At 40.1% G+C, this 13,478-nt stretch overlaps 1 protein-coding gene across 1 annotated transcript in view; it reads right to left on the bottom strand.

Moving 5' to 3' along the window:
- The window catches only part of mib2 (mind bomb 2), a 39,104-nt gene that overhangs the window by 16,638 nt on the left and 8,988 nt on the right, over window positions 1–13,478 (bottom strand). The window contains exons 3-8 of the mRNA XM_068368167.1: window positions 13,046–13,243; window positions 9,969–10,114; window positions 9,313–9,528; window positions 8,937–9,102; window positions 8,657–8,790; window positions 283–431 (exon numbers count right to left, since the gene is read on the bottom strand). Coding sequence (XP_068224268.1) covers window positions 283–431; window positions 8,657–8,790; window positions 8,937–9,102; window positions 9,313–9,528; window positions 9,969–10,114; window positions 13,046–13,243 — 1,009 coding nt within the window. The remainder of the gene's footprint in view (window positions 1–282; window positions 432–8,656; window positions 8,791–8,936; window positions 9,103–9,312; window positions 9,529–9,968; window positions 10,115–13,045; window positions 13,244–13,478) is intronic.

Raw genomic sequence — 13,478 nt, 5'->3', positions numbered from 1 at the left:
ATTTAAAAGAGCAAAAAATTAGTTCTTTCATGGATTGGACACTTGAGCACATTATTCTATCTTATTCCTCTTCCTCTTTTTTTAAAGTTTTTATAGTTTATTAATAATAGATTTATTTTAATGTTATGATTCTTAATTTTCTCTTGTATTATATTACATTATTTCCTTTCCTCACTGAGCTATTTTCCCTGTTGGAGCCCTTGGGCTTATGGCATCCTGCTTTTCCAACTAGGGTTGTAGCTTAGCACGTAATAAGAATAATAAATGATTCTATATATTTACCCAAATGCAGAATAATGCAATGCAACATCTCCATCATCATCCGCAATTTCTAAGGAAGCTTTGTGCTCTAAAAGCAATCTCACAATATCCATATGACCTTGATGACAGGCAACTTGTAAACAAGTTTTCCCTGAGCTCCGTCCATCTACCTGTAATACCACGATTACAAACTTTAGTAAAAATTACAGTTGATGAGTTAAGCAAATATGAATAAAGTAAACTTTTTCCAATGCAAAGGATACTATTCAAGCGAAGACAAGATTAGCATGAAATCTGCAATAACATATTTTGATAAATAATGTTTTTACGTTACAATATAATGCTAATTCTAAAAATAGAATTTAATAATACTCAAAAGAAAAATTATTCCGGTCATCCAAATTTCAAAATATGTTATTTTTATTAGTAAAATAAATTTTTGAATATACTTACCCGATAATCATGTAGCTGTCAACTCCGTTGCCCGACAGAATTCTATGGAGGGATACGCCAGCTATCACAATACTAGAAGGGGGTGTACTTACCAGCGCCACCTGTGGCCAGGTACTCAAGTACTTCTTGTTGACACCTCCTCAATTATTCCTCGGTCCACTGGTTCTCTATGGGGAGGAAGGGAGGGTCGATTAAATCATGATTATCGGGTAAGTATATTCAAAAATTTATTTTACTAATAAAAATAACATTTTTCAATATTAAACTTACCCGATAATCATGTAGCTGATTCACACCCAGGGGGGTGGGTGAAAACCAGTGTACAAGATTAAAGGATAGCTAAGTATCCCGTATTTCATATAATCAGTTATCCACAATAACAATGAAATAATAAGTACCTGGTAAGGAAGTCGACTTGAACCGTTACTCTGCCTTTAATAAGATCGTCTTCCTTACTGAGCGCAGCGTTCCTCTTGGGAGGCTGAATCAACTCAAAGGTGCTAAAGTATACAGGGCTGCAACCCATACTAAAGGACCTCATCACAACCTTTAGCCTCGGCGCTTCTCAAGAAAGAATTGACCACCCGCCAAATCAACAAGGATGTGGAAGGCTTCTTAGCCGACCGTACAACCCATAAAAAGTATTCAAGAGAAAGGTTAAAAGGTTATGGGATTATGGGAATGTAGTGGCTGAGCCCTCGCCTACTACTGCATTCGTTGCTACGAATGGTCCCAGGGTGTAGCAGTACTCGTAAAGAGACTGGACATCTTTGAGATAGAATGATGCGAACACTGACTTGCTTCTCCAATAGGTTGCATCCATAACACTCTGCAGAGAATGGCTCTGTTTGAAGGCCACTGAAGTAGCCACAGCTCCCACTTCATGTGTCCTTACCTTCAGCAAAGCAAGGTCTTCTTCCTTCAGATGAGAATGTGTTTCTCTAATCAGAAGCCTGAATAGTAAGAAACTGAGTTCTTAGAACTTGGAAAAGAAGGTTTCTTGATAGCACACTATAAGGCTTCTGATTGTCCTTGTAAAGGTTAAGACCTTTTTAGATAGTACCTAAGAGCTCTAACTGGGCAAAGTACTCTCTTCAGATCATTCCCCACCAAGTTGGACAGGCTTGGGATCTCGAACGACTTAGGCCAAGGACGTGAAGGAAGCTCGTTTAGCAAAAACCGAGCTGCAAGGAACATGTAGCCGTTTCAGATGTGAAAACAATGATCCTGCTGAAGGCGTGGATCTCACTTACTCTTTTAGCTGTATGTAGCCGTTTCTGTCAAGCACACGAGGAAAAGAGTTTTTAATGTGAGGTCCTAAAAAGAGGCTGATTGGAGAGGTTCAAATCTTGATGACATAAGGAACCTTAGGACCACGTCTAGATTCCAGCCTGGAGTGGACAACCGACGTTCCTTTGAGGTCTCAAAAGACCTAGGGAGGTCCTGTAGATCTTTGTTGGTGGAAAGATCCAAGCCTCTGTGGCGGAAAACCGCTGCCAACATACTTCTGTAACCCTTGATCGTAGGAGCTGAAAGGGATCTTACTTTCCTTAGATATAACAGGAAGTCAGCAATCTGGGTTACAGTGGTACTGGTTGAGGAAACTGCATTGGTCTTGTACCAGCTACGGAAGACTTCCCCTATAGACTGATAGATTCTGAGAGTGGATGTTCTCCTTGCTTTGGCAATCGCTCTGGCTGCCTCCTTCGAAAAGCCCCTAGCTCTTGAGAGTCTTTCGAAAGTCTGAAGGCAGTCAGACGAAGAGCGTGGAGGATTGGGTGTACCTTCTTTACGTGAGGTAGACTTAGAAGGTTCACTCTTAGAGGAAGAGTCCTGGGAATGTCGACCAGCCATTGCAGTACCTCTAAGAACCATTCTCTCGCGGGCCAGAGCGGAGCCAACCAACGTCAGCCGTGTCCCTTTGTGAGAGGAGAACTTCTGAAGTACCCTGTTGACAATCTTGAACGGCGGGAATGCATACAGGTCGAGATGGAACCAATCCAGCAGAAAAGCATCCACGTGAACTGCTGCTGGGTCTGGAATCGGAGAACAATACAACAGGAGTCTCTAGGTTATCGAGGTAGTGAACAGATCTATGGTTGGCTGACCCCACAGGGCCCAAAGTCTGCTGCAAACATTCTTGAGAAGGGTCCACTCTGTGGGGATGACCTGACCCTTCCGTCTGAGGTGATCTGCCATGACATTCATACCGCCCTGAATGAACCTCGTTACCAGTTAGCTTTCGATCTTTAGACCAGATGAGTAGGTCCCTTGCGATCTAGAACAACTTCCACGAAAGAGTCCCTCCCTGCTTGAAGATGTAAGCCAGGGCTGTGGTGTTGTCAGAGTCCACCTCCACCACTTTGTTAAGCTGGAGGGACTTGAAGTTTATCAAGGCCAGAATAACCGCCAACAACTCCTTGCAATTGATGTGAAGTGTCCTTTGCTCCTGATTCCATGTTCCCGAGCATTCTTGTCCGTCCAAAGTCGCACCCCAGCCCGTGTCTGATGCGTCCGAGAGGAGACGGCGGTCGTGTTTCTGAACAGCCAAAGGTAGACTTCCTTGAGAAGAAAGCTGTTCTTACACCACGCGAGAGAAGACCTCCTCTCTTCGGAAACAGGAACTGAGACCGTCTCTAGCGTCATGTCCTTTATCCAGTGAGCAGCTAGATGATACTGAAGGGGGGGGAGGTGGAGTCTCCCTAACACGATGAACAGGGCCAGCGATGAAAGTGTCCCTGTTAGACTCATCCACTACCTGACTGAGCATCGGTTCCTTCTCAGCATGCTCTGGATGCATTCTAGGGCTTGGAAGATCCTTGGGGCCGACGGAAAAGTCCGAAAAGCTCGACTCTGAAGATCCATACCCAAGGAGACAATGGTTTGGGATGGGACGAGCTGAGACTCCTCAAAATTGACCAGGAGGCCCAGTTCCTTGGTCAGATCCATAGTCCATTTGAAAATCTCCAGACAGCGACGACTTGTGGGAGCTCTTAAAAGCCAGTCGTCTGACGGAGCCGGACACAAGATCATGGTACTGCTGCACAGTCTGTGAACTGTCAATCATGGGCAAGCGAGGAAGTACAGTGACAACCCGAATCTGTCTAGACTGTCTGGGTCGTACGGACAAACTCCTTATCGGGTTGCTGAGGTTGCCGCACTGCGTCACAACAAGTCACTTCTGTTGGTTGGTGAACGTCTTCCCCGTGACACATTGACTCCGTAAACAAAAAATCCTCTAACAAGGACTAAGCTTGGACTGCATGTCTTGTAACACAGCTCAAGGTCTATGGGAGCAGGTGTGGTAACAGACGGGATTAGCGACTGAAGTGGAACCATTACCTTCCCTGGAAGCATGTTATGCTTAAATAAAAGTCCATAGGAGGCTATGCAGCTAAAGGCTCCCTCCAAATGACAGAGTCCTCAAGGGAATATCAGAAGGAGGGAGAAAAGAACTTTCTCATCTACAGGGACCATATCCTAGAAAAGCTAAGTTCTCTCAGTGAGGGTTCACTGGTGCAAAAGCAGCAGACTAGAAGGCAACGTTATGAAACTGCTTGACAGTCTAGTGAGTTGGCAACAACCAAAGATGTGTGACTGAGAAGCATGCGGTAAGGTATGCAGAGCATGTTGTATGCAGAGTATGCTGTATGCAGAGCATGCTGTATGTAGAGCATGTTGTATGCAGAGCATGCTGAATGCAGAGCATGCTGTATGCAGAGCATGTTGAATGCAGAGCATGCTGAATGCAGAGCATGCTGTATGCAGAGCATGCTGTATGCAGAGCATGCTGTATGCAGAGCATGCTGTATGTAGAGCATGTTGTATGCAGAGCATGCTGAATGCAGAGCATGCTGTATGCAGAGCATGTAGTATGCAGAGCATGCTGTAAGCAGAGCATGTAAGGTAAGCAGAGCGTGTGCATGGCGTTTAACATTTCTCAGAAATTCCATGACCAGTGTTAGAGTGCTTTATGCATGCTTGCATGGGGTTTTAATATCAACATAATATATACCTTACATTCATAACTCAAGATTCATATTTTTGCCATATTTTGCGATATTGTTAAAAATATATTGCCAGGAATACAAATATATTTTTATAAGTAATACAAATAACCTCCATTATCATAAGGTTTGAAAATGGAGGTAAGGTATGCTGAACAGCAGAGTCAGAACGAGCTGGAACAACAATAGTTGTGGTTTCCTCTTCAAGACTCTGTTGAGGGAACACCTGAGGCTCAGTCTGCAAAGGCTGATCAAAGGAAGTAGCAGAAGGTAGGCGCATGGGTGGAGGAGGCTGACTCCTGGCATGAGTGGTTGAACCCAATGGTTGCGCTTGCTGAGCGGTTGGCGGAAGCGGAGTAGCAAGTTCCTGTTCCTGTGGTGTGAGCGGAGCGCGATGAGGTTGAGGCTGCGCAGAACAAGGTAAATGTCTCGCAAGCTGAGGCTCCTGAGGCGCAAGGCCAAGGTGTAGTGGTGCTTGCCTTGTGGAGGGTTGAGCTCGCTGCAGCGAGAGCTGAGGAGACTGACTCATGGACGGGAGAGGTTGTTGTACCTCAACCGAGAGTTGCACCACTGGTGGAGCAGCAAGTGGAGGCGGAGGAAGAGAGGTATAATCCTCCTGATCCCATTGTAAAGGTTGCCTTAAGGAAGGCGGAGGCTGAACACCACTGGGAACAGCAAACTCAGAACGTGGCTCAACATCGTACGCCTGGCAGGTGGTACTGCGATCAGGCGGAGCGAGCGCAGGCGGAGCGAGCGTAGGCGGAGGGAGTGTAGGCGGAGGCGGAGGTGCAACACTCTCAGCCCGACACTCACGCATCAAGTCCGAAAGCTGTGCTTGCATGGACTGTAGTAGAGTCCACTAGGGGTCGGCAGAAACTACAGTAGGCTGAGGTAAAGCCTTAACAGTCGAGCTCTGTTGTGGCAGAACCTTACTCCTCTTAGGCGGAGTGCATTCAACTGATGACTGAGGAGAGTCAGAGCTAACCCAATGACTGCATCCGGGTTGTTGAACTCTAACTTCGTACGTCTGGCATAGGTCTGGACTTTACGTTTAAGAGGTCTTGAGACCTGAGACCAGCGTTTTCTCCCCTAAATTTCTTCTGCAGACGAGCAAAATAAGGGCTCAATCGTCTGCGGGTGGGAGTGACGGTCTCGGTAAGACACGCCCACAACCACCGAGGATACTTCTGTGCGCCGATCAAGGCCTGCTGAACCCTTCTGCCCTTCGACATTGCTTCTCCCCTGGGCTTGGGAGCTTGCAAGAGGTCCCGGACTGGGAGGACGACTGGCGCACACAGAAGTACCCTCACGCACAACACTGACACACTTTGCGCTAATCACTTATCACTTTGATTTTCTGTTTGCACTTATTTCACTGAACTCGAAACTTTAAGTGGTTTGTACCTGAAACACGCAATTCTATCCTTTCTCAAAAGTTAGTAATTGCGAAAACAGAATACAATGTAACAGAAAAATCTAATGAAAGATAAATAATTCAGTGGCTGGAAAGAGACTAAACACTAGATCACTCTAGAAACGTTTACCTTCTTCCCCTAAAGAGACTAGGGAGAAGAGCAAAAAACGATAACAACGTTACTCGCTTGAATGAAACGTTTATCCTCCTCTTTCTCCCTCCGTCTCTATCTCTGTCTCTCTCTCTCTCTCTTGACTTAGAACCTGAGAGAAGAGCCCAATCATATATATCGTTAAAACATATTATTGTTAAAGGAAAAAACTGAAATATTTCCCAAAATGAAAAGTTCCTTTATTAGGATTAAAACCATTAAGTTAAGAAAGAATGAACAAAACGCTAGACACGGTTACTCTTACTGCAACGTGAAACCGTGAAAATTCTTTCTCTATCGTAACGATAGAGCGCAAGTTGAACGTTCTGAACGTCAACAACTGCAGAGACAAAACAAAACGTTAGTTCAACTTTGAAAACAGTACGAGACTATCAAAGAAATTCTTTCAAAGACATTAAAATAGCATAATATGTTAACAGGTAAAACCAAAATGACAGGCTCAATGTTAATTAACTTCGGTACCAAGAAAAGACCGCCTACTATTAGGAAGGTCGAATATAAACAAATATAAAAATTAATTTTAATAAGTTTATAATAAAAGGAAGTTAATCGAAGAGGCCTATAAGAGGCGGAGAGATATAAAATAAATCTATAACTTTTGTTAAGCAATTAAGAAAGAGAGTCTATACTCTCTTAGACACCAACACTTCCGTCTAAGGGAAGGGTCGGCCATTTAAAGGTGAAAGAGAGTTCATACTCTCTTCGTCACCATAATTAATCAAATTAATTCCAAAAGCTAACTAAGCTAAAATAGAAGTTTCCAGTAAAGCGACAGCCGAAATCAAAGAGAAATACTTCACCAAAGTCGTGAAAATACTCCAAGAACATAAGCGTATCCCAGAACGTCTTGCCGGAAGCACGACAGAGGAATAATTGAGGAGGTGTCAACAAGAAGTACTTGAGTACCTGGCCACAGGTGGCGCTGGTAAGTACACCCCCTTCAAGTATTGTGATAGCTGGCGTATCCCTCCATAGAATTCTGTCGGGCAACGGAGTTGACAGCTACATGATTATCGGGTAAGTTTAATATTGAAAAAAGGCAATTAATGTACAGAACTCAAAATGATTCTATAATTACTAACTTGTAAATTTAACATCAAGAGAATGGAGAATTTAAACCAAGGTAAAAAAAAAAAAAAAAAATTCATCCTTTCGAGAGAGAAAATTACAGATGTCTAGCACCAGAATATTGTCTAAAATGGTGAACATCACATTCACACAAGGAACATTATTTGGACGGTGAGCATCATATTTATTACCATTCCTCTCAAGCCCAACACTAACACATAATTAAGTAATTAAAAAATCCATTAGTGATTAATTATGACACTGATGAAATTTGGTACGACACTGCTAAGCCATATTCGTGTATATAATACTGACACTGCTAAGCCATATTCGTGTATATAATACTGACACTGCTAAGCCATATTCGTGTATATAATACTGACACTGCTAAGCCATATTCGTGTATATAATACTGACACTGCTAAGCCATATTCGTGTATATAATACTGACACTGCTAAGCCATATTCGTGTATATAATACTGACACTGCTAAGCCATATTCGTGTATATAATACTGACACTGCTAAGCCATATTCGTGTATATAATACTGACACTGCTAAGCCATATTCATGTATATAATACTAAGTACTGTACTTACAATACAGGATTTAAAAAGCATACTGTATATTAGACCTAATCTGTGATACCATCATTTACTTCTTTTTATTAGAATATTAAAATTTTCCATACCATCTCCACTCTAATTATAACAAAGCTGTGTTTTGAAAGTATCCTACTGGAATGTTTCCAACATATGCCACAATCTTCATGTTCTTTAGGAAACAAATATAATGGGCCTGTGTTCTATAGGTTAGTCCAGTTATACAAAAATTAGGCTGTAAGGCTATCTCTTCTGAAGTCCTTAATACTGTCAAAATTTTCTTCTATAATGTTGTCATGTTTACCTAACAATAAATGAAATTATAGGATTTTATGTTTAATACTAATCGAAGAGGAATAGCCTTCTGGTAAGATAAGAAAATTGTCAATTCTTATAATTAAGTTAATACGAGAGTCATAAAAATAAAGATTAAGAAGATACAACTAAGCCAAGATACTTGACAATCGATCACCACCATCGTAAATGCTACCATTCAGAACTGAAATACCCTACTGTACTGTACATCATCTAAGTGTTGAGATTCAATAAGGGCAAAACTAACACGAATTATACTACAAACACACAGGCATCTCCAAACAAAATCTATGTTTTTTTTTTTTTTAAATACTGTACAGGTTTATAGACTAAGACTCTTGGTAATTTCTCATAAGCCACATACCTTATCTGGATGTTTAGCGAGTAGATGAGAAACTGCTTGTGTATGACCTTGTGCTGCTTCTCTGACCAACTGGTCAACAACGGAACTATCCTGCTCAGTGTCTAGAAGCTGGTGTAAGACAGAGGCTAATGGACCTGAAAAAAATTTCATGTAATCATACAGAACTATACAGTAATATATAAATCCATCCCAGGATATTAAACTTAAGTATAGCAACCAGATCTATCAGCTATATACAGTAACTTACGAAGATAATTATACAGTAATATCAAATGCTTACTTGCATGCTCATGTCTTTCATTAGCTCTCATGGTATTGTTGTATTCAGCATTGCGAGGGGCTAGGGACACACAAAGAGGGTTGAAGGTCCATGTCTTGCCTTCCACATTAACCCGCAAATCGCCATCTGGATAGACTCTTGCTATTACACCCGTTTTGCCAAGAGCCTGATACAAGACAAAAAATAAATACTAATTTATAGTTTCACAGTTTCAGTAGATGACAAAATTTATAATTAAATGTCCACATACAGTACACAATATACCACAAAGTCAATTTACTTACAAGATATCATACAAAGCTTAAAATTTTTCAAGAATTACTCAAGTATTTCTAAATTCATTAAACCTTTCAAAATGACACCTCACACTACTTACACCTTTCATATAATCAATCCACTCTCCGTGACCTTTTTGGTATTCCTTAACTTTAGCAGCATCGGTTATTACAACCACCACATCTCCCGGCGAGTAAGTGGTGACTCTCGCTAATGCACGAGGATGAATGGTCCAGCGGGTTGCGTAGCCCTCGTACTGAACCCTCACATCCCCTTTGTCAGTTATACGGTGAACAATGCCCACTTTATCTAGGAACTGAAGAATCCAAATGTAATCAATCAATAGTAAAAATACGGTACAGTAATAGTAACTTGGAAAGTGCAGGTTCTTAACCCTTTTACCCCTAAAGGACGTACTGGTACGTTTCACAAAACCCATCCCTTTACCCCCATGGACATACCGGTACGTCTTTGCAAAAATATGCTATAAAAATATTTTTTTTCATATTTTTGATAATTTTTTGAGAAAATTCAGGCATTTTCCAAGAGATTGAGACCAACCTGACCTCTCTATGACAAAAATTAAGGCTGTTAGAGCAATTTAAAAAAAATATATACTGCAAAATGTGCTGGGAAAACAATAACCCCCTGGGGGTTAACGGTTGGGAATTTCCAAAGAGCCTGGGGGTAAAAGGGTTAATAAAAATATAAGATTTACATTTTTCTCAAAAGAAAATGCAAGTGCTCCATACATACCTCCGCCATTTTATGATTCCATCCTCCGTGCCCTTCTTGCATTGTACGTAATTCATCAACAGTCACCACCACACGAACCCTCTCCCCAACAGAGAAAGGTACATGACGCGGGGAAGTTGGTATAGCTTCTCCAACATTACTAGACTCTGGTAAAAGAAATCACGGCAAGATATAATACTTGAGACACAAATACAAACTGAAAAAGACGATATAAATAGAAATTTTGTTAGAATACTGTATGAAGAGAAATTTACAATTTCTTTCATCATGGTACTGGGCTTTCATTTTCATTCATAAATTTTAAATAAGTGTCTACATTTCTTGTCCATCTTCATCCATTTGTCAGAAAGGAAAATGACAATGAAATAATAAAGGCGAGATCTTCAGTACTTTTGTTGATTTCACAACTGTATTTGATTAAATGATTATAAAAGAGTAAATCATTACCATTTATTTAACTCAATTAATCACACTCTATATCAGGATGTTGATCCCCTGGGAGGGTAATAAACATCAGTGCACCAGATGCAGTTCACTGTGGACATTACTTAGGAACTTTGCAGGGACCCTTTGGCCCACAGCTGTAATCACCTTTGAGCCTTCTACTTAATTTTCTGTCCTGCTTTGTCTCTTCCACTTTGCTGTCCAACGCAGTTTAACACTTAATTCATACTGAAACTTTGAGGTTTTGCTATAAGTTTCTGGTTGGCATTGAATAGCCGCCCAGGTTGTATGGCCCAAATTTAACAAATCAAATGGTAATCTTGATTTCAATTTTTCTAACATGTGAACATTAATAAAAACAAGTTGGAAATATTAAACTGTAGATGTAAAAATTTAAAATTCTGTGAGCTCTAAATATACAATATGGATATACAGTAATAGGTATACATAAAGAACTGAATCACACACTCTGATATGGGCACCCTTAGCTCAATAGGCTGCAAGCAGCTCAGATGAGCCTCCCACATAGGCCTCTGAACAGCATGATAATCACACAGATTTTTATCCAATCCCAGACGTATTTCAAGAATTGAAATACAAGTTGACTTTACATACTCTGACAATCCCAAGAACCTATGAGTAACCAATTTCACCACCAACTGTGGGTGCAGAAGTGTCCAGTTCATACTTTCCATTATTTGGGCTTCTTATCTCTGCTTTAAAAGAGTAATGGAATCAATGCATTTCTTATTGTTATCTCTTGACTGAAGCTATCGGATTTACATGGACAGTACTGCTTTGATATTCTTGGAATGTTATTGGGAATTATATATAGTTAAATACTTTTGTATTCCACTATTATGTATAGTCTGGCAATGGGATCCTAGACACAGTGCATGACCTGCGATAAAGGTTAATTTTTCATCAAATGACAACTCCTACTTTCTCATGTGGAAGAGTTAACAAAGCTGTCTTATTTACTTTCAAAGTGTTGTGGCATCAAGGAATAAATCAAGAGAAATTATAGGTTAAAGGTGTCTTGGTTTAGGTTCCAGTATCACCTGAAGAGATGCTCACCACAACGTCAGCCAGGCAAGCACAACTCCCGCACTGTGGTTATGCATCCCCAGTAAACAGCTTACACTCCTGGTCTGAGGCTGGGATTGCTCTGTCGCCATGCGAATGATCATGGTCAGCAAATATTGCTCAATGACACCTAATGTTATTGACATTATCATAAGAGAGATTTACCAAGAGTATCACAATTTCCAAAGCCATACAGTATTTAGAGAACTCATGAAAAGGTACCAGTGAAATGCTCTGGAGTTAATGCTTTAAAACAAAGACAAAAGGTAGAGAAAATCATACTTATACTCAGGACTATAGCTAAGTGGTTTGACATTATTGTAACATATCAACCCATTATCAAAATCAAGTCAAGAGCTTTGTCTATAGCTGTTAATGAAGCTACTATACTAACAAAAGGGATATAGTCTAACTAGTTATCTTCAATCATGAAGTTACAGAACTGTTGCATAAGAGCTTTTACTGTCACCACTGAAGAGAGAGAAGGCCAAAGATATTTTTTTATTAGTAGAAGCTGCTAGAGAAAGTTTCAGGCCATTGTTGAGTTTGATGGGGTACACAACAGATGTAAGATTAATTGGATTCTAAAAAATATATAGCCTTCTACTGTCATTCTTTAAAAAATTTGTAATAAAGTATCCAATTTCAAGAATGTAATTGATCAAATGGTTTGCATTATCACTTCAGACATTTTCTTGATCAATTAGATGGAATTATGTGATAATGGGCTCTCTTATTAAGTAACCCATGTAGTCATATTGAGATTGTAACAAACTCAGCTAAAGGGATAGAAAGCTTCAATATCCATGGAATACGAGAAATCCACAAAACGACATTAGTAGAGAAAGCAGCCTTTTTGCATAATCACTAGGCTTTGAGGACTTGGTAAAGAGTTCTAGTCTTGTTTTTCTGATTTTAGAATAAAAAAAATCCTCATAAAATTTTATGCTGCACCATTAGCACTCCTGTTTGAACTGCATATGAAACTGAGAACAGGAGGATCCAGACCAAAAAATTAAGTTCACAGTGATGCCATTCAACATACTTATTAATACTGTAAATAATATTCATGAGATAAAAATAAAGATTTACTAAATTTCGAATATGATAAACTTATGCACATGTTTAAGAATATCTGATATATCTTCGATGTAATCATGGACTTTCCTTGAGGATTACCGTGTTAACCAAATGAATACAGATGAAATAATGATGAAACTTAATTGTCATAATACTGATAATTAGATATTAAACTGTACTGCTCTTTTATTAACTTGATAAAAACAAAGCAATTTGAAATAAAATTACTGTATGAAGATGCAAAACCAACTACAGAATAATTTCTAAGGAAAGTTGTTTGCTATATAGTATACTGTAATACAATACTAAAATAATGATTTGATCCCCTTGTTTAGTAGGATTGCAAATTTATCCCTAAATTTGCAAAAATATTGATATAAAAGGAAGTTTGAAAAGCATAATTGTACAAATCAAATTATAAATTTAAAAAGTGACGAAAAATACACGAGAGAGATTTAGATATTTACCTTCAACTTTCCCAAGGACAGGAAGATGTTCGGTGTACACATGACCATAGGTAGCTGCCTGGAGGACTTTCAGATCCACTTTACCCTTGTGTCCAACTCTATAAACGTTAGTGGATCCACAAACCCAAGTGACGTTGGCAACGGATCTTCCAGATTCGTTGTCCCACCCCCTTATTTCTGTAACTCGTCCACATTTACCTGGAAGATAATGAAGTTTCATTTGGCCTGGAACCATCGACTAATTTCAAATGCTACAACAGGACAGGATTACTCATGTAACTATAAGAGAGATTACTCAAGTGCCATTTGTGGACGAGATCATGGTGAGGGGTAGATGGAGATGGTTTGGGCATGCTCTTCACACTTCCCAGGAGGGATTAGTTTACCAAATTTTCAACTGGGCTCTACCAGGCACTGGAAGAGTTGAAAGACC

The sequence above is a fragment of the Palaemon carinicauda genome, unplaced genomic scaffold (assembly GCF_036898095.1).
Source record: "Palaemon carinicauda isolate YSFRI2023 unplaced genomic scaffold, ASM3689809v2 scaffold164, whole genome shotgun sequence".
NCBI classification, from domain to species: Eukaryota; Metazoa; Arthropoda; class Malacostraca; order Decapoda; family Palaemonidae; genus Palaemon; species Palaemon carinicauda.
Note: the sequence above shows the minus strand (reverse complement) of the source record. Positions and strands in the feature narration are given on the sequence as shown.